Raw genomic sequence first — 25,297 nt, forward strand, 5'->3', positions numbered from 1 at the left:
TTATGGTTGGACAGATGGGACTATGAGGAAGATGAATTGGCAAGTGTACCTGCAAGAGCAGATATTCAAAGGAATGAAGTTCTGGAACAGACTGAAGAAAGCACAAAGTAGCCAAAAACATCAGTACACTCATTTCCTGTTAAGATTAAGTCATTAAATGGTTTTTGGCATTGAAATCACATGCTGCTAACTTCAGCAGCAATCTGTTGTCACATTTTCCAAGTTTCAATGATCATTTCAACTCCACTCGTCCTTTGGCTCTCCATGGAACTCTAATGTGCCAACTTACATGTTTGGAGGCTCCCTTTAACTGGCGGAATTGAATTTGATTCATGAACTTCATCAGGAATCTCAGAAACACAGTGGCTGAGTTTAAAACCCCATTGTAGATGTGCACTACAAGCTTGCTGATAAAATCGGAACTCCTCAGTTCCAACCTCTTCACCCCTAGCACCTGCAAATTGAAATGGAGTCCATAGGTTGAATAGTAGCAGAATGGATTATGCAAAGGATGATGAATTCACACATCTGAATTTTCATTTGATATATTTGAATTGAAAGTAACCTGTTAAAGAATTAATGTAAGCTCAAATACCAACAAGTATTTTCACAACTTTCACAATGTGAAAGCAATTTCCAAGGGTGTTCCAATTTCCTCCCACATCCCAAAGACTTCTGTTATTTGTAAATTACTGCTTATGTTGGTTAATGACAAAAAGAATTAAATGGGAGTTGACAGACAAATTGCAAGGGCAAAGGGAAATAAGGATATGGACCGGGAATGATGATGTTGTTTTGTTGGGAGCTGACGCAGATCCAGTGGAGTGAATGACCTTCTGTGTTGCTGTAACTATGAAACATGGCAACATGGAAACCGATCACTTGGCACAGTCATATTTGCATTCAACTCTGTGCAAGACACTACAGAGTTCAACTTCCTTTTGTTGTATTGCTAGCTTAACTATTTTATTCCTTAGGATTTATCCTAATTTAGTTTAATTTACAAGGAAATGGTTGGTGCTTAGATGTACTTCTCATTCTATTTTCCCCAGATTCATAAAATAGCCGAAGTGATTCAAACTGCATTTGAGCAATGATGTTTGCAGGGGGAGGGGAACCAGAGTGTTAGAGCAGATAGTGAGATGGAGGAGGAAAAAGGTCATGCGAGGACTGCAGGTATCGACAGAAATCAAAGGTTTGTACGAGATAGAAATGTTCTCAGCTGCATCTATTTCAATGCAAGAAGTATTGTAGGTAAGGCAGATGAGCTTAGGGCATGGATTGACACGTGGGATTATGACATTATTGCTATTAATGAGACTTGGATGCAGGAAGGGCACGACTGGCAGCTTAATGTTCCGGGGTTCCGTTGTTTCAGAAGTGATAGAGGGGGAGGGATGAAAGGGGGAGGAGTGGCATTACTAGTCAGGGAAAATATCACAGCTGTGCATAGACAGGACAGCCCGGAGGGCTCGTCTACTGAGGCCATATGGGTGGAGCTGAGGAATAGGAAAAGTGTGGCCACACTAATAGGGTTGTATTATAGACCGCCCAACAGTCAGAGAGAATTGGAGGAACAAATCTGTAGTGAGATAGCAGACCGATGTAAGAAACAGAAAGTTGTAATAGCAGGGGATTTTAACTTTCCACATATTGACTGGGACTCCCACACTGTGAAAGGGCTGGATGGCTTGGAATTTGTCAAATGTGTTCAGGAAAGTTTTCTAAATCAATATATAGAGGTACCAATGAGAGAGAATGCAATACTTGATCTCCTATTAGGGAACCAGACAGGTCAGGTGACAGAAGTATGTGTAGGTGAGAATTTTGGGTCCAGTGACCATAATGTCATTAGTTTCAAGTTAATTAACGATAAGGACAGGTCTGGTCCTCGGGTTGAGGTTCTAAATTGGAGCAAGGCCAATTTTGTGGAAATGAGAAAGGATCTAGGAAGAGTGGATTGGGATAAGTTGTTTTCTGGCAAGGATGTGCTCAGTAAGTGGAAGGCCTTCAAAGGTGAAATTTTGAGAGTGCAGAGTTTACATGTTCTTGCCAGGATTAAAGGCAAAGTTAAAAAGCATAGGGAACCTTGGTTTTCAAGGGATATTGGCAATCTGGTTAAGAAAAAGAGAGAAGTGTCTAGCAGGCATAGGCAACTAGGAACAAATGAAGTACTTGAAGAGTATAGAAAAAGTAAGAAAATACTAAGAAAGGAAATCAGGAAGGCAAAAAGAAGACATGAGGTTGCTTTGGCAGATCATGTGAAGGTAAACCTGAAGAGTTTCTACAAGTATATGAAGAGTAAAAGGATAGTAAGGGACAAAATTGGTCCCCTAGAAGATCAGAGTGGTCATCTATGTGTAGAGCCTCAGGAGATGGGGGAGATCTTAAACAGTTTTTTTGCATCAGTATTTACTCAGGAAACTGGCATAGTGGATATGGAAGGAAGGGAAACAGGCAACCGTGTCATGGAACATATAGAGATTAAAGAGGAGGAGGTACTTGCTGCTTTACAGCGAATAAAGGTAGATAAATCCCCTGGGCCTGATAAGATATTTCCTCGGACATTGAGAGATACTAGTGTAGAAATTGCAGGGGCCCTGGCAGATATATTTAAAATGTCCTTAGCCACGGGTGCGGTGCCGGAGGACTGGAGGGTAGCTCATGTAGTTCCATTGTTTAAAAAAGGATCTAAAAGTAAACCAGGTAATTACAGGCCAGTAAGCCTGACATTAGTAGTGGGTAAATTATTGGAAGGTGTTCTGAGAGATTGGATATACAAGTATTTGGATAGCCAAGGGCTGATTAGGGATAGTCAGCATGGCTTTGTGCGTGGTAGATCATGTTTAATGAATCTTGTAGAGTTTTTCGAGGAGGTTACCAAGAAAGTAGATGAAGGAAAGGCTATGGATGTTGTCTCCATGGACTTTAGTAAAGCCTTTGACAAGGTCCCACATGGGAGGTTAGTTCAGAAGATTCAGACACTAGGTATCCATGGAAAGGTTGTAAACTGGATTCGAAATTGGCTGTGTGGGAGAAGGCAGAGAGTGGTAGTGGATGATTGTTTCTCAGACTGGAGGCCTGTGACTAGTGGTGTGCCTCAGGGATCTGTGCTGGGGCCATTGTTGTTTGTTGTCTATATCAATGATCGAGATGATAATGTGGTAAATTGGATCAGCAAGTTTGCTGATAATACTAAGATTGGAGATGTAGTGGACAGTGAGGAAGGCTTTCAAAGCTTGCAGAGGGATCTGAACCAACTGGAAGAATGGGCCAGAAAATGGCAGATGGAATTTAATGCAGACAAGTGTGAGGTGTTGCATTTTGGAAGGACAAATCAAGGTAGGACATACACAGTAAATGGTAGGGCACTGAGGAACGCGGAGGAACAAAGGGATCTGGGAGTTCAGATACATAATTCCCTGAAAGTGGCGTCGCAGGTAGACAGGGTTGTAAAGAAGGCATTTGGCATCCTGGCATTCTTAAATCAAAGTATTGAGTACAGGAGTTGGGACGTTATGGTGAGGTTGTATAAGACATTGGTGAGGCCAGATTTGGAGTATTGTGTGCAGTTCTGGTCACCTAACTAATAGGAAGGATATTTGTAAGATTGAAAGAGTGCAGAGGAGATTTACTAGAATGTTGCCGGGTCTTCAGGAGTTGAGTTACAGAGAAAGATTGAACAGGTGAGGACTTTATTCCTTGGAGCGCAGAAGAATGAGGGGAGATTTGATAGAGGTTTACAAAATTATGAGGGGTATAGACAGAGTTAATGCGAGTAGGCTCTTTCCACCTAGATTGGGAGAGATAAGTATGAGAGGACATGGCTTTAGGGTGAAAGGGGAAACATTAGGGGGAACTTCTTCACTCAAAGAGTGGTGGGAGTATGGAACGGGCTGCCATCTGATGTAATAAATGTGGGCTCACTCCTGAGTTTTAAGAATAAATTGGATAGATACATGGATGGGAGAGGTCTGGAGGGTTATGGACTGAGAGCAGGTAAATAGGACTGGCAGAATATCGTTTCGGCATACACTAGAAGGGCCGAATGGCCTGTTTTTTGTGCTGTAGTGTTCTATGTTTAAAAACCAAGAACAATAAACACACATTCACCATACATTGTATGTAGATACACTTCAACACAAAAATAGAAAATATAAAACCTGTTGTGTGAGAAAAGTTTAGCACAGTGTGAGCCTATCTGCATGTGAATATTTCACAGCTGTAACAAGAAATCAATTAAAATTATTCCCTTTAATGTCCTCACAGATCAGTCAGGAAGTTTAGGTCAATTTTTAGCATTTTGAAGGGCTTCTTGAAGTATTTTGTTGAACTCAGCAAGTTGTTTGGTAACATTTTTCACAACTGGTTGGTAATTACTCTCCATTCCCTTTGTAGCAATGACTGTTGAACAGAGTTAAGGAAAACGAGGACAGTAAACTGAAAAATGCTTTGGAAGTCAAAACAGCTCAAGTCTAAAGAACAATAAATAAAAGAAAAGAAATCGAATTTTTTGCCTGAACATGAGGGTAACACTAGAATAGTCTGCAATGCCACAAAAGAGCAAAGTGGAAAAAAAAACTTAAATATTAATCTAGTAAATGTTATGCTGACTTGCAAAGCTTGCTTAATCAGTGTTTCTTCCAGCCTGGTCCTAGATTAAGTATTCCTCTGGGAGGCTAGCTCCCAGCTGATCACTGATGTTTATGTAGTGAAGCACAAATGGCTTGCCGTACTCGCAATGGCTATGTTTTGGGATATCTTGGACATTAATTAACATTCGAAAGCATTCAAGAACCATTGATAAATCTTATTAAAAAAATTAAACTCAAACATATTTAAACTAACTAACTAACTAATTGAGTACAAAAGTGTGATGGTGGGACTCTCAAGAGGCAGCTGACCTGGATTTTCCACTCCAGGTTGAGTAAATTGACGAATAGTTTACTATGCACACGGACATGACATAGACACAAACTGTCTTCTGTTGGGTGGTTTATTGAACAACTGAATACTTACAACACTAAAGCTGAGCCCAACTAAAATACATCTACAGGTTATAAGTAAATTTATTTTTTTTAAACAAAACTCTTCTGTTGAACATGCAAAGCAAAATGAAGGGCAGTTGGCTTATCTGGGTTCATTGGTCTGTGCTTTTTGCCCTGGTAATCAGTTTCAAAGCTTAACTCTACTCAAAAACTGATAAATGCTTGGAGCAATCTATCAATGTATTGGTGATAAACACGCCACCCATTTTGACTGCAAGACATAAAGGAATTAGATTCAGAAAGAGGAAATCTCTCAGAAAGATGGCAGGTTTGGCTCAGTTGATCAGCACTCTCACCTGGTTCAATAGGCTGTGGTTATTTAATCCAAGTGAATATTTCAAAGCAGTACTGAGGAAGTGCTGCCACCTTTCAGATGAGATATTAAATTAAGGCAACACCAGCCAAATCAGACAGATGTAGAAGATGCTATATCACTTTTTGGTGGAGGTTAAGGTAATTCTTCCTCGTGGCCTGGCCAAAATAGTACCTCAAACTCTTAAAGTAGAAACTTTTCAATGATTTTATGAGACATTATTGTTTAAATGCTTTGGTAAATTACAAATATGATTGATGCAAATGGTCAAGGATACATTCTTTCATAACAAAATTGTTCTGCTCGTGGTGCTGCCATTTACGTTCCAGATTCATCAGCTGAAAAAAATAATCAGTTCAGTAAGTAAATATTGAGAACTACACGGAGGATCCAAGAGTTGTAAAAAATCTATTAACATTTTAACTGGAATCTAATCCTTGACGTTAGCCTAGGTTGTGTTGACTCTTTTATGGCGCTTTCATAACTGATCCATTGCAAAGTTTCCTATATGTGCACATGGGTCTTGTTCTCTTTATAAAAGCTGCTTCCCAAGGCCATATATGAATGCACAGAATGTACATAGAACATAGAACAGTACAGCACTGGACAGGCCATTCGGCTCATGATGTTGTGCCGCTCTTGATGCCAATTTATACTGTTCCATCTAGAGCTGACTCAGCTTTTTCCATATGGAAAAGGAAGGGAATAGTATCTTTTCGGGATCTATTCATTGATAATTGTTTTTCATCTTTTGAACACATTTTTTTCGATATTTGCAGATTAGAAATTTTTTAAAAACTACTATACCCTCTTTTCCAACACCTTACAAAATTGAAACTACGGAAAAAATTTTAGGTCTTAATCCTTATCGGAAGGGCTTGATAGCAATAATTTATGATTTAATTTTGAAAATACGTCTAGAATCATCAGACAAAATTAAGAATGAATGGGAAAGTGAACTCCAGACATCTATACCTATAGAGACTTGGAAGAAAATTCTTCATTTAGTCAATACATCTTCAATGTGTGCCAGACACTCATTGCTACAGTTTAAGGTAGTCCACAGGACCCATATGTCCAAAGATAAGTTAGCTCGTTTTTATAAGCATATAAATCCTATATGTGATAGATGTAAATCGAATGTGGCTTCTTTGACACATATGTTTTGGTCCTGTCCTCTTCTGGAAAAATATTGGAAAGACATTTTTAACATTATTTCAAACGTATTGAAGATTGATTTACAACCTCACCCTATTACTGCAATTTTTGGATTACCAAGGATAGAGTCTGGCCATTTATCTCCTTCCGCTAACCGTATGATTGCTTTTGTTACATTAATGGCCAAACGATCCATTTTGCTTAAATGGAAGGATCTAATACCCACTACTACTTTTCAATGGTTTTCTCAAACTATATCATGTTTAAACTTGGAAAAAATTAGGAGTGGTACTGTTGATCCTTCGCTTAAATTTGAAGATATTTGGAGTCCATTTATTCAATATTTTCACATGATGTAGATCCCCTTTCAATAACTTTCCAACTTGAAGGAACAGATTTGACGACATAATATTGCCCTGTTTCTACTGAGAAATTTTAGCCCAGTTTTCTTGTCTCTTTTTTTTGTTGTTTGTTTTTTTTAAAATTTTTTTTGTTTAGTTTATATTGTTTATAATTTTTTTTATTGATTTGGGTTTTTTAAAAAAAATTATATAATAAATCTTTTTCTTTCTTTAAAAAAATTTTTAAAAAATAAAAAAAATTATACTGAATGTCTTCCTCCTGTGTTTCATCCATCTTGCTCCATTCCCTTCATATTAAGGTCTATCTAAAAAGCCTCTTAATCTCCACCAAACTGCCTGCTTCCACTACTACCCCTGGTAACCCATTTCAGGCACCTACCACTCTCTGCGTAAAAAAAAATTTGCCCCTCATGTTGCCTTTAAACTTCCCACCTCTAACCTTAAAAGCACGTCCTCTAGTGTTTGACATTTCAACCCTGGGGAAAAGATTCTGACTGTCAACCTTATCTATGCCCCTCATAATTTAAAAAACTTCTATCAGGTCTGTCTTCAGCCTCCGACACTTGAAAGAGAACAACTCCAGTTTGTCCAAACTTTCTGAATAGCTCATAATACGGCCTAATCCAGGCAGCATCCTGGTAAATCTCTTCTGTACCCTTTCCATAGTCTCCATATCCTTCCTGTAATGGAGCAACCAGAACTGCACACAATACTCCAAAGTGCAGTCTGACAGAAGTTTTATATAGCTGCAGCATGACTTCCTTACTCTTATACTCATTACCCCTACCAATGAAGGCAAACATGCCATACGCCTTTACTACTTCACCAATTGCGTAGCCACTTTCCGTGAACTATGGACTTGGACCCCCAGATCCCTCTGTACTTCAGTGCAATTAGGGGTTCTACCATCAACTGTATACTTACTTCTTTCATTTGAGCTCCCAAAGTGCAACACCTCACACTTGCCCAGGTTAAGCTCCATCTGCCGCTTCTCTGCCCATACCTGTAACTGATCGAATTCCAGCTGTATTCTTTGATTGTTCTTTACACTGTCCACAACTCCATCAATCTTGGAGACTGGAAAGGGTCCAGAAGAGGTTTACCAGGATGCTGCCTGGATTAGAGGGTATGAGCTATGAGAAAATGTTGGACAAACTTGGATTGTTTTCCCTAAAGTATCAGAGGTTGAGGGGAGACCTCATAGGTTTTTAAAATTATGAGAGGTATAGATACATAGTCAGAATCTTTTCCCCAGGGTAGAAATCTGAAACACCAGAGGACATGCTTTTAAGGTTAGATGGGGGGGGGGGGGGGGGTGATGAGGAGGAGTTTAAAGGCAACGTGAGGAGGAAGTTTTTTTTTAAACGCAGAGAATCAGAGAATGGTAGGTGCCTGAAATGGATTACCAGGGGTAGTAGTGGATCCAGGCAGTTTGGTGGAGTTTAGGAGGCTTTTAGATAGACACTTGAATATGAAGGAAATAGAGGGATATGTACGATACAGAGGAGGAGGACATTTAGTATAAACTGGCATTAAAATTGGCAAAACATCATGGGCCATATGGCCTGTCCAATCAATGTTCTACAGTACCGGTTTAGCACCTCAGCCACTTGCTGACTCCAAGCGTAAATTCCCTTCCTTATCCTTGAGTGAACCTACCCTCTCCTTAGTTATCCTCTTTTCCTTTGTGCAAGTATAAAATGCCTTGAGATACTCCTTGATCCTACTCACCAAGGACATTTCATGGCCTCTTTTGGCCTTACTAATTGCCTGCTTGAGCACTTCCCTGCTATCTTTATAGTCCACGAGGGACATTTGCTTCCTAAACCTTACATCTGCTTCTTTTTCCTTTCTGATTAACTTTAGGACCTCTCCAATAATCCAAGCTTCCCTTATTATCCCTGTCCTTACTCCTTACTGGAACATGCCAATCCTGAACCCTGATCAGCTGGTCCCACATGTCAGATGTGGACTTGCCTCACAGCAGCTGCTCCCAATCAACACCCCTTAGCTCCTGTCTTATCCTGCCATAATTTTCCCTCCCCCTATTTACTACCCTCCTGCAAGATCCAATTTTATCCTTACTCATAGCTATCTTAAAAAATAATGAGTTGCGGTCATTATTCCAAAAATGTTCACCCATTATCAGGTCGGTCACTTGGTCTGCCTCATTTTCCAAAACTAGGTTCAGTATGTTCTCTTCTCTAACTGGACTCTCCACATGCTGTTTCAAGAACCCCTCTTGGATGAACTGAAGAAATCCCACCCCATCCAAGTTTCTTGTGTTGAGGAAGTTCCAATCAATACTGGGGAAGGTAAAGCCCCCCACCATGACGACACTGTTGTTTCTGCACCTTTCCATAATCTGTCTACATATCTGTTCCTCCACCTCTTGGTGGTTGTTGGGGAGCCTATAGTATAATCCCATCAGTGTAGTTGCACCTTTCTTATTTTTGAGCTCCACCCAAATTGCTTATGTGCATGAGCCCTCCAGTATGTCCTCTCTGAGTGCTGCACTGTCATTCTCCCTTATATGTAGTGCAACCACTCCAGCTCTTTAACCCCCCTCTCTATCACATCTAAAACAATGAAACCAGGAACATTGAGCTGCTAGTCTGCCACCACTGTTTCCCTTGCGACAGAAAACACAATAAGAAAAAAATAGTTTTAGAGTCTGAGTTATAGGGAGAAGTTGGCCAGGCTTGGTCGATGTTCTTAGGAACGTAGGAGAATGAGGGGTGGACTTATAGAAATGTTAAAAATTACAAGAGGCATAGATAAGGTGGATGGCAATAGGCCAGTGTAGGGGAGTCCAAAACTAGGCAGCATAGATTTAGGGTGAGAGGGGAAAGATTTAAAAGTGACCTGAGGGGCAACTTTTTCACGCAGAGGGTGGTAAATGTATAGAATGAGCTGCCAGAGGAAGTAGTTGAGGTAGGGACAATAGTATCATTTAAGAAGCACTTGGATAGGTACCTGGAGGGGAGGGGTCTGGAGGGTTATGGGCTGAATGCAGGAAATTCCGACCAGCTAGGTGGACAACATGATGAGCATGGACTCATTGGGTCGAGGGACCTGTATCCGTGCTGTATTGCTCTATGACTTGAACAAATGTAATGGCAACAACATCATTGTACCATGTTCTGATCCAGGCTCTAAGCTCATCCTCCTTACCCATGATACTCCGAGCTGAAATAAACACATTTCAGCCCATCAGTCCCATCATGTTTATTAGCCTGTCCCTTGCTATCCTTCCTTTCAGTCTTGTCGTAACATATTTCTTGCACTCAACCCTATCACCTGTTGCCCTGCTGCTGTGGTTCCCATCCCCCTGCCACTCGAGTTTAAACCCTCCTGAGTAGCATCAGCAAACCTCCCAGAGAGGATATTGGTTCCCCTCCAGTTCAGATACACAGGTTCCACCTGCCCTGGAAGAGATCCATAAATCTGAAGTCCTCCTTCCTGCACCAGCTCCTTAGCCATGTACTGAACTGCATTATGTACCTACTTCTCATCTCATTAGCATGTGGCATGGGTAGTAATCCAGAGATTACAACCTTGGAAGTCCCACTTTTAAACTTTCTACCCAGCTCCCTAAAATCACTTTGCAGGACTTCATCCCTGCTCTTGTCTATGTCATTGGTACCAATATGGACCACGACCTCTGGCTGTTCACCCTCTCCTCTCAGAATGTCCTATACCTGCTGCAAGACATACTTGACCCTGGCACCAGGGAGGCAACACACCATCCTGGAGTCTCAATTGTGGCCACAGAAACATCTATCTGCACCCCTTACTATAGAGTTCCCTATCACTGTCGCTCTGCCTGACTTTGCCCTTCCCTTCTTTGCCTCAGAGATGAGCACAGTGTCATTGACCCGGCTACTGCTGCTGGCCTCTGAAAAGTCATCTCCACCAACAGTATCCAAAGTGGCATACCCGTTACTGAGGAAAATGGCCACAGGGGAACCCTGCACTGCCTACCTACTCCCCTCCCTTCTCTTGCTGGTCACACATCTCTCTCTGTAACCTGCACCTTAGGTGTGACTACCTCACTAGAACTTTCATCTATGATGTCCTCAGCATCTTGGATGATCCCGAATAGATCCAACTGTCTCTCCAGTTCCTTGACCCAGTCTGTCAGGAGCTGCAGCTGGGTATGCTTCAAAACAGATGTAGTCATCAGTGAGACTGTGAGGTTCCCTGACTTCCCACATCTTGCAGGAGGACTTCCCACATCTACACTAAGTCAAAGGCCATGGATTAATAGGAAAATAAAATCCTTACCTGCTACTCACCTGTGCCTCCTCACCAAAGCCTCTTGAGCCGAAGCCTCAGAAATCCCACTCCTACACTGGTCCCCTCTCCACTTGACCTTACCCTACTCTTATTGGCTGTGTTGCTACACACTTAGCCAATCAGAAACAGAGCTCACATAAATGACTCCTTTTTCAAAGTTCCTGCTTTCTCACTGAGGTTCAGCTCCTCCTCCTGATACTCACACATATTCACAATGCACATGACAATCTTTTTTTTTGAAAAATAACTTACTAGGGCTTACATGTGCAGTTCTGGTTGCCATATTAATCGGAAGAATGTGATTAAGAGAGGGTGCAAAAAAGATTCACGAAGACTTTGTGACAACTGGAGGCTTGGGTTATAAGGAGAGACTGGATTGGCTGGGACTGTTTTCCCTGAAGCAAAAGAGGTTGAGGGGTGACTTTATAGAGGTTTATAAAATTACAAGGTGTATAGATAAGGTGGATAGTCACCATCTTTTTCCCAGGGTAGGGGAGTCTAGAACTAGAGTACATGGTTTTAAGGTGAGAGGGGAAAGATTTAAATGGGATCTGAGTGACATGCTTTTCCACATGGAGGGCGGTGGCTGCATGGAAAGAGCTGCCAGAGGAAGTGGCAGACACAGGTACAGTAATAGTCACAGAGTTACACAGCACAGAACCAGACCCTTCAGCCAAATTTTCCATGCTGACCAAGTTGTCTACTTGAGCTAGTTCCAGTTCCCCACATTTAGCCCAAATTCCTCTAAAACTTTCCTATGCCTGTACCTGTCTAAATGTCTTTTCAATATTGTAATTGTACCCACCTCGACTACTCCCTCTGGCAGCTCGGTTCACATACCCACCACGCTCTGTATGGCAACTTTTTCCCACTCAGATCCCTTTTACATGTTTCCCCTCTCACCCTTAAACCCACATAGTCTTGTCTCTCCTACTCTGGGGTAAGCACTGCTATCATTCACCTTATCTATGCCCTTTGTGCCAGGGGAAAAAGTCTCAGCCTCTGGTTAGATGACACTTGAGGAGCCATTTTGAAGATGGTGGTGCACTTAGATGCAGCGGTGTATTCGTCCGATTCACACAATTGTTTAAATGTTAGCGTTAGTGTCATTCTTGATGTTTTCAACAATGATAAACTATAAGAGATTACTTGGAAAGTACGGAATTACTCATACAACCAACAGATACAGTTGGACATTGGCAGCAAACCATTACTTTACTCTGTCTGGACACCGACAGCAGAGATGAGTAACCTTGGCTTGTTGCGCAGACCTGAACTTGACCCCACCAACGTGCTGCTCACCTTGGCTGTCCCAGTGAGGAGACGCCGTAGGTGGTGTGAGAGGAAACAGAAGCGGGGTAAGCAGAGCGGAATCTATCTCAGGCTAAAAGGCTGGCCCTGTCAGACCAGCACTCCTGTCGATGTTGCTTACTAATGTTTGCTCCCTGGAAAATAAGTTGGACTGCATTCGACTACGAAGGGCAGTCCACCGGGAGATGAAAAATTGCTGCGTTTTTATCTTTACGGAAACGTGGCTCAATAACAACGTTCCCGATGCTGCTATTCAGCTGGATGGGCTGACCTCCTTCCGAGCAGATAGGGTAGCATCGGTGTCCAGTAAGAGCCATGGAGGTGGTTTATGTGTTTATATAAACAACAAATGGTACTATAACGCTGTGCTGATCTCAAAGCACTGTTCGCTGCTAGTGGAGTTTGCTATAGTTAAATGCCGGCTATACTATCTGCAGAGGGAGTTCACAGCCATTGTTATTGTGGCTGTGTACATCCCCCCAGGTGTTAATACAAGGGAAGCACTGTGTGAACTTTATGGAGCGATAAGCAAACTTCAAACAGCTCACCCCAGATGGCTGTTTTATTGTCGCTGGAGATTTTAACCATGCTAACTTTGCAACCTGGGGAGTGAATACATTGGACCTGGTATTCACAAATATCAAGAATGCATACAGAGCTGTCCCCCGCCCCCACCTTGGCTATTCAGACCACGTCTCTGTTATGCTGATTCCAACATATAAACCACTCCTTAGATGCTACAAACCCTCCCGAAAGCAGATAAGATTATGGCCTGTGAATGCAATGTCAGCCTTACAGAACTGCTTTGAAAACACGGACTGGAGTATGTTTAGAGAAGCAGCCACCTATGACCATACCATCAATTTGGAGGAGTATGCAGCTGTGGTGACTGACAAGTGCATTCACGATGTCACTGTCATCAAAACCATCACCAAACGCGCCAACCAGAAGCCATGGCTGACAGCAGAGATACATCAACTGTTGAAAACTCGAGACGCTGCCTTCAGGTCAGGCGATGTGGCAGCCCTCAGGAGTTATGCCCAGAAGATCCAGGGCTACTTCTCTGATACCAAGGACACAAGATGTCTGTGGCAGGGCATCCAGGCCATCACGGACCACAAGCCCCCACCTCGCACTTGCGACAATGACGCCTCCCTCCCAAATGCACTGAACGACTTTTATGCTCAGTTTGATGTACTTAGCAACGAACCTGTGAGCAAAACACCTCCAGCGCTCAATGACCAGGTACTTTGTCTGTCCTCAGCTAGTGTGAGGAAGATATTATCCAGGGTTGACCCTCGGAAATCAGCGGGACCTGATAACATACCTGGCCGTGTGCTCAGGGACTGTGCAGACCAGCTGGCAGATGTATTCACCAGCATCTTTAATGTTTCTTTGAGCCAAGCAGTTGTCCCCGTATGTTTCAAATCTACCACCATTATACCAGTGCCTAAAAAGATGCCTGTAACCTGTTTAAATGACTACCGCCCTGTGGCACTGACTTCAGTCATCATGAAGTGCTTCGAGAGGTTAGTCTTGCAACACATCAAATCCATTCTCCCTCCCTTACTGGACCCCCTTCAGTTTGCATACCGCCCCAATCGGTCAACCGAAGATGCAATGTCCTTTCCCCTCCACCTGGCTTTGTCTCACCTAGATCAAAGGACACATGTTAGGATGCTCTTTATAGACTTCAGCTCCGCCTTTAACACTATCATCCCACAGAACCTTATAAGGAAGCTACACCTACTGGGCCTTAGCACCTTCACCTGCAATTGGATTCTGGACTTCCTCTCTGAAAGGCCACAGTCAGTTCGTATTGGAAATACCATCTCAAAAATCACCACGCTGAGTGTAGTGTAAAAGGTCATGGCTCTCATGTGACCGTGACAACACTGACCCCTCTGGCTGGGATGACACCATTGAGCACATGGCCAAAAGCGACACCACTGTCAATCAAGGTTTGGCTCCACCCCATTAGGTAAACACCTTCGTCCTTGCTGGACCACTCGGATTGGTCTTTGTTCCTGGGCACCCCTATAATTGACCCATTTAAACACCTTTATCCTTGCTGGACCACCCAGCCCCCCAGCAGTATAAAAGTGCTGCATGTTTGGTTTTCTATCTCTCTGTCTCTGAGGATGTTGAGGTAAGCTGTGCGCTACTTCAGGGCAGTTAGTTAAGGACTCCCGAGACCAAAGAGCCAATGTTTGTCCAGAATGTCAGGGTGTTCAAACATTGTATTCTTTATCCCAGTTAGATAGATATAAAGAGAGAGAGAGAAAGAGAGAGAGAGAGAGAGAGTGAGAGCGAGTGAGAGCGTGTGTGCGCACGCACCTCACCTCGTTGCAATTCCCTCCACGTTCATGATCTCCTGCTTGAGAGTGTGCGAGTGTGCATTTGTTCCTTTCCATTCTGTTCCTGCGTCTGTCTTTGTAAATAAAAATTCTCCCTTTTGAAGTACAAAGACTGTGTCCAGATCTCTATCTTTGAGATCCAAAAGAACCTTTCTCACAACACTGAGCACTGGAGCCCCCCAGGGCTGCATGCTCAGTCCACTGCTGTTCACGCTGCTGACCCATGACTGTTCTGCCAACTCAAGCTCCAACCATATCATCAAGTTAGCTGATGGTACAACAGTGGTGGGCCTCATCAGCAGGAATGATGAAACAGCTTACAGAGAGGAGGTGGCGAGGCTGGCGGATTGGTGCTGTCAATCTCTCCTTGAACGTGGACAAAACAAAGATGATTGTGGATTTTAGAAAGGCTCAGGCTGACCACTTACACCTATGCATCAATGGCATCATTGTACAGAGAGTCAGCTGTTATAAATTCTTGGGAATACATATAGCAGACGACCTGTCCGGGTCAATTAACATCTCTTCCCTCGCCAAGAAGGCACTACAGCGTTTCCACTTTTTACAGCAACTGAGAAGAGCAAACCTGCCCTCCCCCACCCTCACCACATTCTGTAGGGGTACCATTGAAAGTGTCCTGACGAGCTGCATCTCTGCCTGGTATGGCAACTGTAACATCTCTGACCGTAAGTCTTTGCAGAGAATTGCAAGTACAGCAAAAAAGAACATTGGAGTACCTCTTCCCTCCATCTCGGATATTTACAATACACGATGTACACGTAAGGTTTATAGAATCATAGACGACCCTTCTCATCCCTCCCACGACCTATTTGTCCCACTGCCATCTGGCAAGCAGTACTGGAGCATCTGGGCCAGAACTACTAGATTGCACAACAGTTTTTCCCCCAGGCTATCAGGCTCCTGAATACCCTGGTAGATAAATGCCGTGTCAAAAGCTCTGATTTGCACAATGGCGTATAAGAACTTTGGCTGCTGTTGAACATAGAAACATAAGAAAACTACAGCACAATTCAGGCCCTTCAGCCCACAAAGCTATGCCGAACATGTCCCTACCTAGAAATTACTAGGCTTACCCATAGCCCTCTATTTTTCTCAGCTCCATGTACCTATCCAACTGTCTCTTAAAAGACCCTATCGTATCCGCCTCCACCACCGTTGCCGGCAGCCCATTCCATGCACTCACCACTCTGAGTAAAAAACTTACCCCTGACATCTCCTGTATACCTACTTCCCAGCACCTTAAACTTATGTCCTCGTGGCCACCATTTCAGACCTGGGGAAAAGCCTCTATCTAACCGATCAATACTTCTCATCATCTTATAAGCCCTATCAGGTTCTCCCTCATCCTTCGTCGCTCCAAGGAGAAAAGGCCGAGTTCCCTCAACCTGCTTTCATAAGGCATGCTCCGCATTCCAGGCAGCATCCTCGTAAATCTCCTCTGCACCCTTTCTATGGCTTCCACATCCTTCCTGTAGTAAGGTGAACAGAACTGAGCACAGTACTCCAAGTGGGGTCTGACCAGGGACCTATATAGCTGCAACAATACATCTAGGCGCCTAAATTCAGGTCCCCAATTGATGAAGGACAATACACCATATGCCTTCTTAATCACAGAGTCAACCTGCACAGCTTCTTTGAGCGTCCTATGGACTCGGACCCCAAGATCTCTCTGATCCTCCACACTGCCAAGAGTCCTACCATTAATACTATATTCTACCATCATATTTGACCTACCAAAATGATCCACTTCACACTCATCTGGGTTGAACTCCATCTGCCACTTCTCAGCCCAACTTTGCATCCTATGTCCCTCTGTAACCTCTGACAGCCCTCCAAACTATCCACAACACCCCCAACCTGTGTCATCCACAAACTTACTAACCCACCCCTCCACTTCCTCATCCAGGTCGTTTATAAAAATCACAAAGAGCAAGGGTCCCAGTACAGATTCCTGAGGTACACCACTGGTCACTGACCTCCACTCAGAATACGACCCTTCAACAACCACTCTTTGCCTTCTGTGGGACAGCCAGTTCTGGATCCACATTGCAATGTCCCCTTGGATCCCATGCCTCCTTACTTTCTCAATAAGCCTTGCATGGGGTACCTTATCAAACACTTTGCTGAAATCCATATACACTACACCTACTGCTCTCCCTTCATCAATGTGTTTAGTCACATCCTCAAAAAATTCAAATCAGGCTCGTAAGGCAGGAACTGCCCTTGACAAAGCCATGCTGACTATTCCTAATCATATTATACATCTCCAAATGTTCATAAATCCTGCCTCTCAGGATCTTCTCCATTAGCTTACCAACCACTGAGGTGAGATTCACTGGTCTATAATTCCCTGGGCTATCCCTACTCCCTTTCTCGAATAATGGAACATCCGCAACCCTCCAATCTTCTGGAACCTCCCATCTCCATTGACGATGCAAAGATCATCGTCAGAGGGCTCCGCAATCTCTTCCCTTGCCTCCCACAGCAGCCTGGGGTACATCTCATCCGGTCCTGGTGATTTATCCAACTTGATGCTTTCCAAAAGTTTCAGCACCTCCTCTTTCCTAATATCTACATGCTCAAGCTTTTCAGCCCACTGCAAGTCCCCACTACAAAAGTGAATACTGACGTAAAGTATTCATTAAGTACCACCGCCATTTCTCCCAGATCCATACACACTTTCCCACTGCTGCACTTCATAGGCCCTATTCTTTCGCATCTTATCCTCTTGCCCTTCACATACTTGTAGAATGCCTTGGGGTTTTCCTTAATCCTGCCCACCAAGGCCTTCTCATGCCCCCTTCTGGCTCTCCTAATCTCCTTCTTAAATTCCTTCCTGTTAGCTTTATACTCTTCCAGATCTCTAACATTACCAAGCTCTCTGTACCTATTGTAAGCTTTGCTTTTGCTTTTGACTAGATTTGTTATAGCCTTTGTACACCACTGTTTCTGTATCCTCTCGTGACTCTGTCTCATTGGAAAATGCCTATGCAGAACTCCACACAAATATCTCCTGAATATTTGCCACATTTCTTCCATACTTTTCCCTGAGAACATCTGTTCCCAATTTGATCTTCTAATTTCCTGCCCGAGAGCCTCATAATTCCCTTTACTCCAAGTAAACGCCTTTCTAGTCTGTCTGCTCCTATCTCTCTCCAGTGCTAATGTAAAGGAGATAGAATTATGATCACTATCTCCAAAACGTTCACCCACTGAGAGATCTGACACCTGACCAGGTTCATTTCCCAATACCAAATCAAGCACAGCCTCTCCTCTTATAGGCCTATCTACATATTATGTCAAGAATCCTTCCTGAACACACTTAACAAACTCCTCCCCATCTAAACCCCTCACTGTCTGGGGATGCCAATCGATGTTTGGGAAATTAAAATTCCCCATCACAACAACTCTGTTATTCTCACACCTTTCTAGGATCTGCTTCCCTATCTGCTACTCTATATCCCTGTTACTATTGCGTGGCCTATAAAAAGCACCCAGTAAAGTTATTGACCCCTTCCTTTTCCTAACCTCCACCCACAGAGACTCCGTAGACAGTCCCTCCACGACATTCACCTTTTCTGCAGCCGTGACACTATCTCTGATCAACAGTGCCACTCCCCCACCTGTTTTGCCTCCCTCCCTGTCCTTTTTGAAACATCTAAAACCCGGCACTTGAAGCAACCATTCCAGTCCCTGAGCCATCCAAGTCTCCGTAATGGCCACCACATCATAGCTCCAAGTATTGATCCAAGCTCTAAGCTCAACCGCCTTGTTCACAATACTCCTTGCGTTAAAATAGACACATCTCAAACTTGTCATAGCATGTTCCTTCTCCTATCGTACCTACTACTAGCTTTCTCTATCTGAGAGCCAAACACCTCTTCCCCAGTCTCTCCAGTTCAGATCCCACCCCCCAACAATTCTAGTTTAAACTCTCCCCAGTAGCCTTAGCAAACCTCCCTGCCAGGATATTGGTCCCCCTGGGATTCAAGTGCAACCCGTCCTCTTTGGACAGGTCATACCTGCCCCAAAAGAGGCCCCAATGATCCAGAAATCTGAATCCCTGCTCCCTACTCCAATCCCTCAGCCACCCATTTAACCTCCTCCTCATTCTGTTCCTATGCCCACTGTCACTTAGCACAGGCAGTAATCCAGAAATTACTACCTTTGACGTCCTGCTTATCAACTTCCCTCCTAATTCTCTATAGTCTTTTCTCAGGACCGTATTCCTTTCCCTACCTATGTCGTTGGCACCAATATGTACCACGACCTCTGGCTGTTCTCCCTCCCTCTGCAGGATATCTTGGATGCGATCTGAAACATCCCGGACCCTGGCACCTGGGAGGCAAACTACCTTCCGAGTTTCTTTCCTGCGTCCACAGAATCGCTTGTCTGCCCACCTAACTATAGAGTCCCCCATCACTAGTGCCCTCCTCTCTCCTTCCCTACCCTTCTGAGCCACAGGGCCGGACTCTGTGCCAGAGACACTGCCAGTGTTGCTTCCCCCAGGTAGGCTGTCTCCCCCAACAGTACTCAAGCAGGAGTACTTATTGTCAAGGGGTACAGCCACAGGGGTACTCTCTGGTACCTGACTCTTCCCCTTCCTGACTGTGACACACTTGCCTGACTCCCATGGCCTCGGTGTGACCACTTGCCTATAACTCCTTTCTATCACCCCCTCATTCTCCCTGACCAGATGAAGGTCATCGAGCTGCATCTCCAGTTCCCTAACACGGTCCCTCAGGAGCTGCAGCTCGACACATTTGGTGCAGATGTAGCCTTCCTGGAGGCAAGGAAACTCCGGGAACTCCCACATCTGACACAGAGTACAGGAAACCGCACTCATACCCCTTCCTTAACTCAAGTCCTTTCCTCTCCCCTTTACGCCGAAGCCCCTTGAGCCAAAGCCCAAAACACTCTGCTCCCTCTCACTCCACTGCCTGCTCCGACGCTGCCCGCTGGATATGGCATTTTGCTTTTTAAACTGCCCGCATCTTACCTGCTGACATTACGTGCCTGCGCTGTCTAGTCCTCACTATTCCCAATTAAAACTTATACAAAAACTTAAACTGTAGAAGTTGGTAAGAGCCTTCAACAATATTCTGAATCTCTTTAAACTTGGAAGAAAGTAGAGATGCTGGTGTGTCTTCTTCATGCTTGCATCTATGTGCTAGGCCCAAGGTAGATCTTCTGAGATGTTGACACCCAAGAACTAGAAGCTGTTCACCCTTTCCACTGCAGACCCTTTAATGAGGACTCTGTGTGTTTGCCTGACTTCCGCTTCCTAAAGTTCACAATCAGTAGAAGAGTTGGGATGTCATTTTACAGTTGTACAATATGTTAGTGAGACCACACTTCTGAGTACCATGTGCACTTCTGGTCACCTGGGTATAGGAAGGATGCCATTAGAACATAGAACAATTACAGCACAATTCAGGCCCTTCGGCCCACAAAGCTATGCTGAACATGTCCCTACCCTAGAAATTACTAGGCTTACCCATAGCCCTCTATTTTACTCAGCTCCATATACCGATCTAACAGTTTCTTGAAAGACCCTATCGTATCTGCCTCCACCACCATTTCTGGCAGCCCATTCCACGCACTCACCAGTCTGAGTAAAAAACTTACCCCGACATCTCCTCTATATCTACTCCCCAGCACCTTAAACCTATGTCCTCCTGTGGCCACCAATTCAGCCCTGGGGAACAGCCTCTGACTATCTACCCTATCAATACCTCTCATCATCTTATACACCTCTATCAGGTCCCCCCTCATCCTCCGTCTCTCCAAGGAGAAAAGGCCGAGTTCCCTCAACCTGCTTTCATAAGGCATGCTCCGCATCCCAGGAAGCATCCTTGTAAATCTCCTCTGCACCCTCTTTATGGCTTCCACATCTTTGCTGTAGTGAGGTGACCAGAACTGAGCACAGTACTCCAAGTGGGGTCTGACCAGGGACCTATATAGCTGCAACAATACCTCACGGCTCCTAAATTCAATTCCCCGATTGAAGGACAATACACCATATGCCTTCTTAACCACAGAGTCAACCTGCGCCGTCACTTTGAACGTCCTAAGATCCCTCTGATCCTCCACACTGCCAAGAGTCCTACCATTAAGACTATATTCCGCCAACATATTTGATCTACCAAAATGAACCACTTCACACTTATCTGGGTTGAACTGCATCTGCCACTTCTCAGCCCAACTCTGCATCCTATCCATATCCCTCTGTAACCTCTGACAGCCCTCCAAACTATCCACAACACCTCCAACCTTTGTGTCATCTACAAACTTACTAACCCACCCCTCCACTTCCTCATCCAGGTTGTTTATAAAAATCACAATTAGTAAGGGTCGCAGTACAGATCCCTGAGGTACACCACTGGTCACCGACCTCCACTCAGAATATGACCCCTCAACAACCACTCTTTGCCTTCTGTGGGCCAGCCAGTTCTGGATCCACACTGCAATGTCCCCTTGGATAAATTTAAGCTGTAAAAGGTACAGAAAAGATTCAAAAACATATTGTTGGGACTAGAGGGCTTGAGCTATAAGGAGAGACTGGAGAGAACATAGAAGAACATAGAACATGTATAACATGTCTAAAAACATGTTTATACAATGAGTACAATACACTGAACTTGTATTTCTCTTGTCCAACTCGGTTTTGCACTAACTCTGCACTAAATTTGTATATGCCTTTTTTTGCACTATTTGTACTTGCACTATTTTTATTGATTTTTTTTTTGTTTTTTGTCTGTGTTTATTGTATGTCTTCTGTTCTATGTATGTCCTCTGTTGTGAGAGTCTGGGGGAAACGACATTTCGTTCCGCCATGTGTTTTTATAGCATGGATGAATGACAATAAAGTAACTTGAACTTGAGTTTTGTGTTCAGTTCTGGTCACCTCATTATAGGAAGGATGTCGAAGCTTTAGAGGGTGCAGAGGAGATTTACCAGGATGCTGCCTGAATTGGAGAGCATGTCTTATGAGGATAGGTTGAGTGAGGGCTTTTCTCTTTGGAGAGAAGGAGAATGAGAGGTGACTTGATAAAGATGATGAGAGGCACAGATTGAGTGGACAGTCAGAGACTTTTTCCCAGGGTGAAAATGGCTAACACGAGGGGGCATGATTGCCCCCTAACATGATTGAAGGAATATATAAAGGGGGATGTTAGAGATATGTTTTTTCTTTTACACAGAGAGTGGTGGATGTGTGGAACGCATTGCCAGCAGAGGTTGTGGGGGCTGATACTTTAGGGACATTTAAGAAACTCCTAGATAGCCACATGAATGATAGAGAAATGGAGGGCTATGAGCGAGGGAAGGGTTAGATAGATCTTAGAGCAGGAAAAATGTCAGCACAACTTCGTGGGCTGAAGGGACTGTACTGTGCTATAATGTTTTATGTTCTATGTTCTTCTATGTTCTCTCCAGTCTCTCCTTATAGCTCAAGCCCTCCAGTCCCAGCAATATGTTTTTGAATTTTTTCTGTACCTTTTACAGCTTAATGGCATCCTTCCTATACCCAGGTGACTAGAAGTGTACATGGTACTCAGAAGTATGGTCTCACTAACATATTGTACAACTGTAAAATGACATCCCAACTCTTCTACTGATTGTGAACTTTAGGAAGCGGAAGTCAGGCAAACACACAGAGTCCTCATTAAAGGGTCTGCGGTGGAAAGGGTGAGCAGCTTCTAGTTCTTGGGTGTCAACATCTTGGAAGATCTATCTTGGGCCTAGCACATAGATGCAAGCATGAAGAAGACACACCAGCATCTCTCTTTCTTCCAAGTTTAAAGAGATTCGGAATATTGTCAATGGTTCTGACAAATTTCTACAGATGTACAGTGGAAAGTATTCTGACTGGTTGCATCGTGGCCTGGTATGGAAATTCTAATGCACAGGAACACAAGAGGCTACAGAATACGGTGGATTCAGCCAGTTCCATTGTGGGTAGAGCTCTTCGAATCACTGTGTGCATCTGTAAGAGGTGATGTCTCAGGAAGGCAACATCCATCATTAAGGACCCCCAACACCCAGGCCATGCCTTCTTCTCAATGCTGCCATTAGGCAGGAAGTATAGGAGCCTGAAGACCAACAGCTTCTTCCCCACTGCCATCAGGTTCTTGAACTGACCTGAAAAACCATAATACTAACCTTGGACTATATTTCTTTTTCTCTCTCTCAACTTACACTGATATTGTTCTGTTTATTTTGTCGTGTAAATTATGTTAACTTATGTTTGTCATGTCTATAATGTGCTGCTGCTCCTGCAAAAGCTGATTTTCATGGCATTTATACCCTGTGTATGTTTGCCTAAGATAATAAACTCAAACTTGAGCTACTCAGTGCCCTGACCGATGAGGGCAAGCATGCCAAATGCCTTCTTCACTACCCTGTCTAGCTGTGGTCTTCACTTTCAGGGAACTCTGTACCTGTACCCCTCGATCCCTCTGTTCTACAACCATTTCCAGGGCTCTACCACTTACTAAATTCGGCCCTGGTTCAACTTAGCAAGGTGCAACACCTTGCACTTGTCCAAGTTAAAATCTGGCCCACTTTCCAATTTGGTCTAGATTAAAGGGTGGCTTTAAAGTAATGGGTGGAAGTTCAAGGGAGATATCAGAGGAAGGTTTTTTACCCAGAGAGTGGTTGGGACATGGAATGCGCTGCCTGGGCAGTGGTGGAGACAGGTACATTGGTCAAATTGAAGAGGTTGCTAGATAAGGATATGGAGGAAGTTAAAATGGAGGGATATGTGGGGGGAAGGGCTTAGATAGTTTTAGGCGAGGTTTGAAGGTCGGCACAACATTGTGGGCCAAAGGGCCTGTAGTTTGCTGTACCTTCTATGATTCTATGATGCCCTAACTGATCAAGATTCCCCTCGTAATCTAAGGCGACCTTCTTCACCCTCAACAACACTTCCTAATTTCATGGCATCCGCAAACTTACTGATGCATTTGCATCTAAATCATTTATATGAATAACGAATAACAAGGATCCCAACACCAACCCTTGTGGCACACCACTAGCCACCAGCTTCCAGTCCACAAAACAACCTTTGACCACCACCCTCTGCTTCCTATCTCCAAGCCAATTTTGAATCCACGTAACTTGCTCTCCCTGGATTCCATAGGACCTAAACTTCCAGACCAGCCTACCATGCAGGACCTGGTTTAAGGCATTGCTAAAGTCCAGATAGACAACTTCCAATGCCACACCCTCATCTTTCTTTTTGGTTACTTCTTCAAAAAACTCTAAAAGGTCGTCAAGCACGACTTCCCACGCACAAAGCTATGCTGACTCCTCCTAATCAGATTGTCTATCCAAATGCTGGTAGATCCTGTCCCTCAGAATTCTGTCCAGTAACTTCCCTCCCATCGATGTCTGGCTGACCAGCCTGTAGTTCCCTGGCTTGTCCTTGCTACCCTTCTTAAATTACAGAACAACATTAGCCAGCTTCAAGTCTCTGGGAACTTCACCAGTGGCTAACAATGAAGCAAATCTCTCCGTAAGGGCCTCCGCAATTTCCTCTCTAGCCTCCCTCAAAGACTGAGGATACACTCGGTCAGGCCCTGGGTACTTATCCACTTTAACACATTGTAATGCTGCAAGTACCTCCTCCTTGTTATTTCTTGAGCAAGAGGAGAAATATTTGTTAAAAATCCCACCCTTCTCCTGCAGATCAAGACATAGGCAGCCCTGCTGATTTCTAAGGGGACCTACTCTCTCCCAAGCCACCCTTTTTCTCTTAATATAGCTACAGAACTTCTTGGGGTTTTCCTTAACCTTACCTGCCAGACCCATCTCATACCGTCTCTTTGCCCTCCTGATTTTCCTTTTCTTAATTCTCATCCTTTTTATAGTCATCAGGGGATTCGCTCAATCCCGACCTCCTAAATTCAACGTATGCTTCCTTCTTTCTCTTGACCAGAGCTTCAGCCAAGGTTCCCTAAACTTGCCAGGTTTTCTCTTCACCCTAACAGGAACATGCTGCTCCTGGACACTTGCTATCACACTATTAAGAGCCTCCCACTTGCCATCCATTCCTTTCCTTTCAAACAAGCTCACCCAATCGGCCTCAGATGGATCCTAATTTCTCCACAATTAGCCCTGCTTCAGTTTCATACACTGATCTGTGAACCTGTCCTATCCTTTTCCATCACCATCTGAAAACTGATAGAATTATGGTCACCAAAGCCAAAGTGCTCCCCGACCTCTACTTCAATTACTTGCCCTGCCTTGTTCTCTAAGAGGAGGTCTAGTATTGCACCCTCCCGAATCAAGCCTTCTACATATTGACTCAGAAAACTTTCCTGGACATATTTCACAAAGTCCAGGCCCTTAACACTCTGGGTGGCCCAGTCAATAGTGGGAAAATTAAAATCTCCCACTAATACAACCCTATTATTCTTACAGTTG

The 25,297-nt window shown here is 43.9% G+C and overlaps 1 protein-coding gene across 2 annotated transcripts in view; it reads right to left on the reverse strand.

The window, feature by feature from the left end:
• Positions 1–4,264: 4,264 nt before the first annotated feature.
• ift74 (intraflagellar transport 74) overlaps positions 4,265–25,297 on the reverse strand; it is a 207,746-nt gene continuing 186,713 nt past the window's right edge. For both annotated transcript variants that reach the window (XM_052019231.1, XM_052019230.1), the window contains 2 exons: positions 5,639–5,699; positions 4,265–4,404 (listed from right to left, as the gene is read on the reverse strand). In XM_052019231.1, the coding sequence (XP_051875191.1) occupies positions 4,289–4,404; positions 5,639–5,699 (177 nt within the window). In that variant the 3' untranslated portion in view covers positions 4,265–4,288. The remainder of the gene's footprint in view (positions 4,405–5,638; positions 5,700–25,297) is intronic.

The sequence above is a fragment of the Pristis pectinata genome, chromosome 7 (assembly GCF_009764475.1).
Source record: "Pristis pectinata isolate sPriPec2 chromosome 7, sPriPec2.1.pri, whole genome shotgun sequence".
NCBI classification, from domain to species: Eukaryota; Metazoa; Chordata; class Chondrichthyes; order Rhinopristiformes; family Pristidae; genus Pristis; species Pristis pectinata.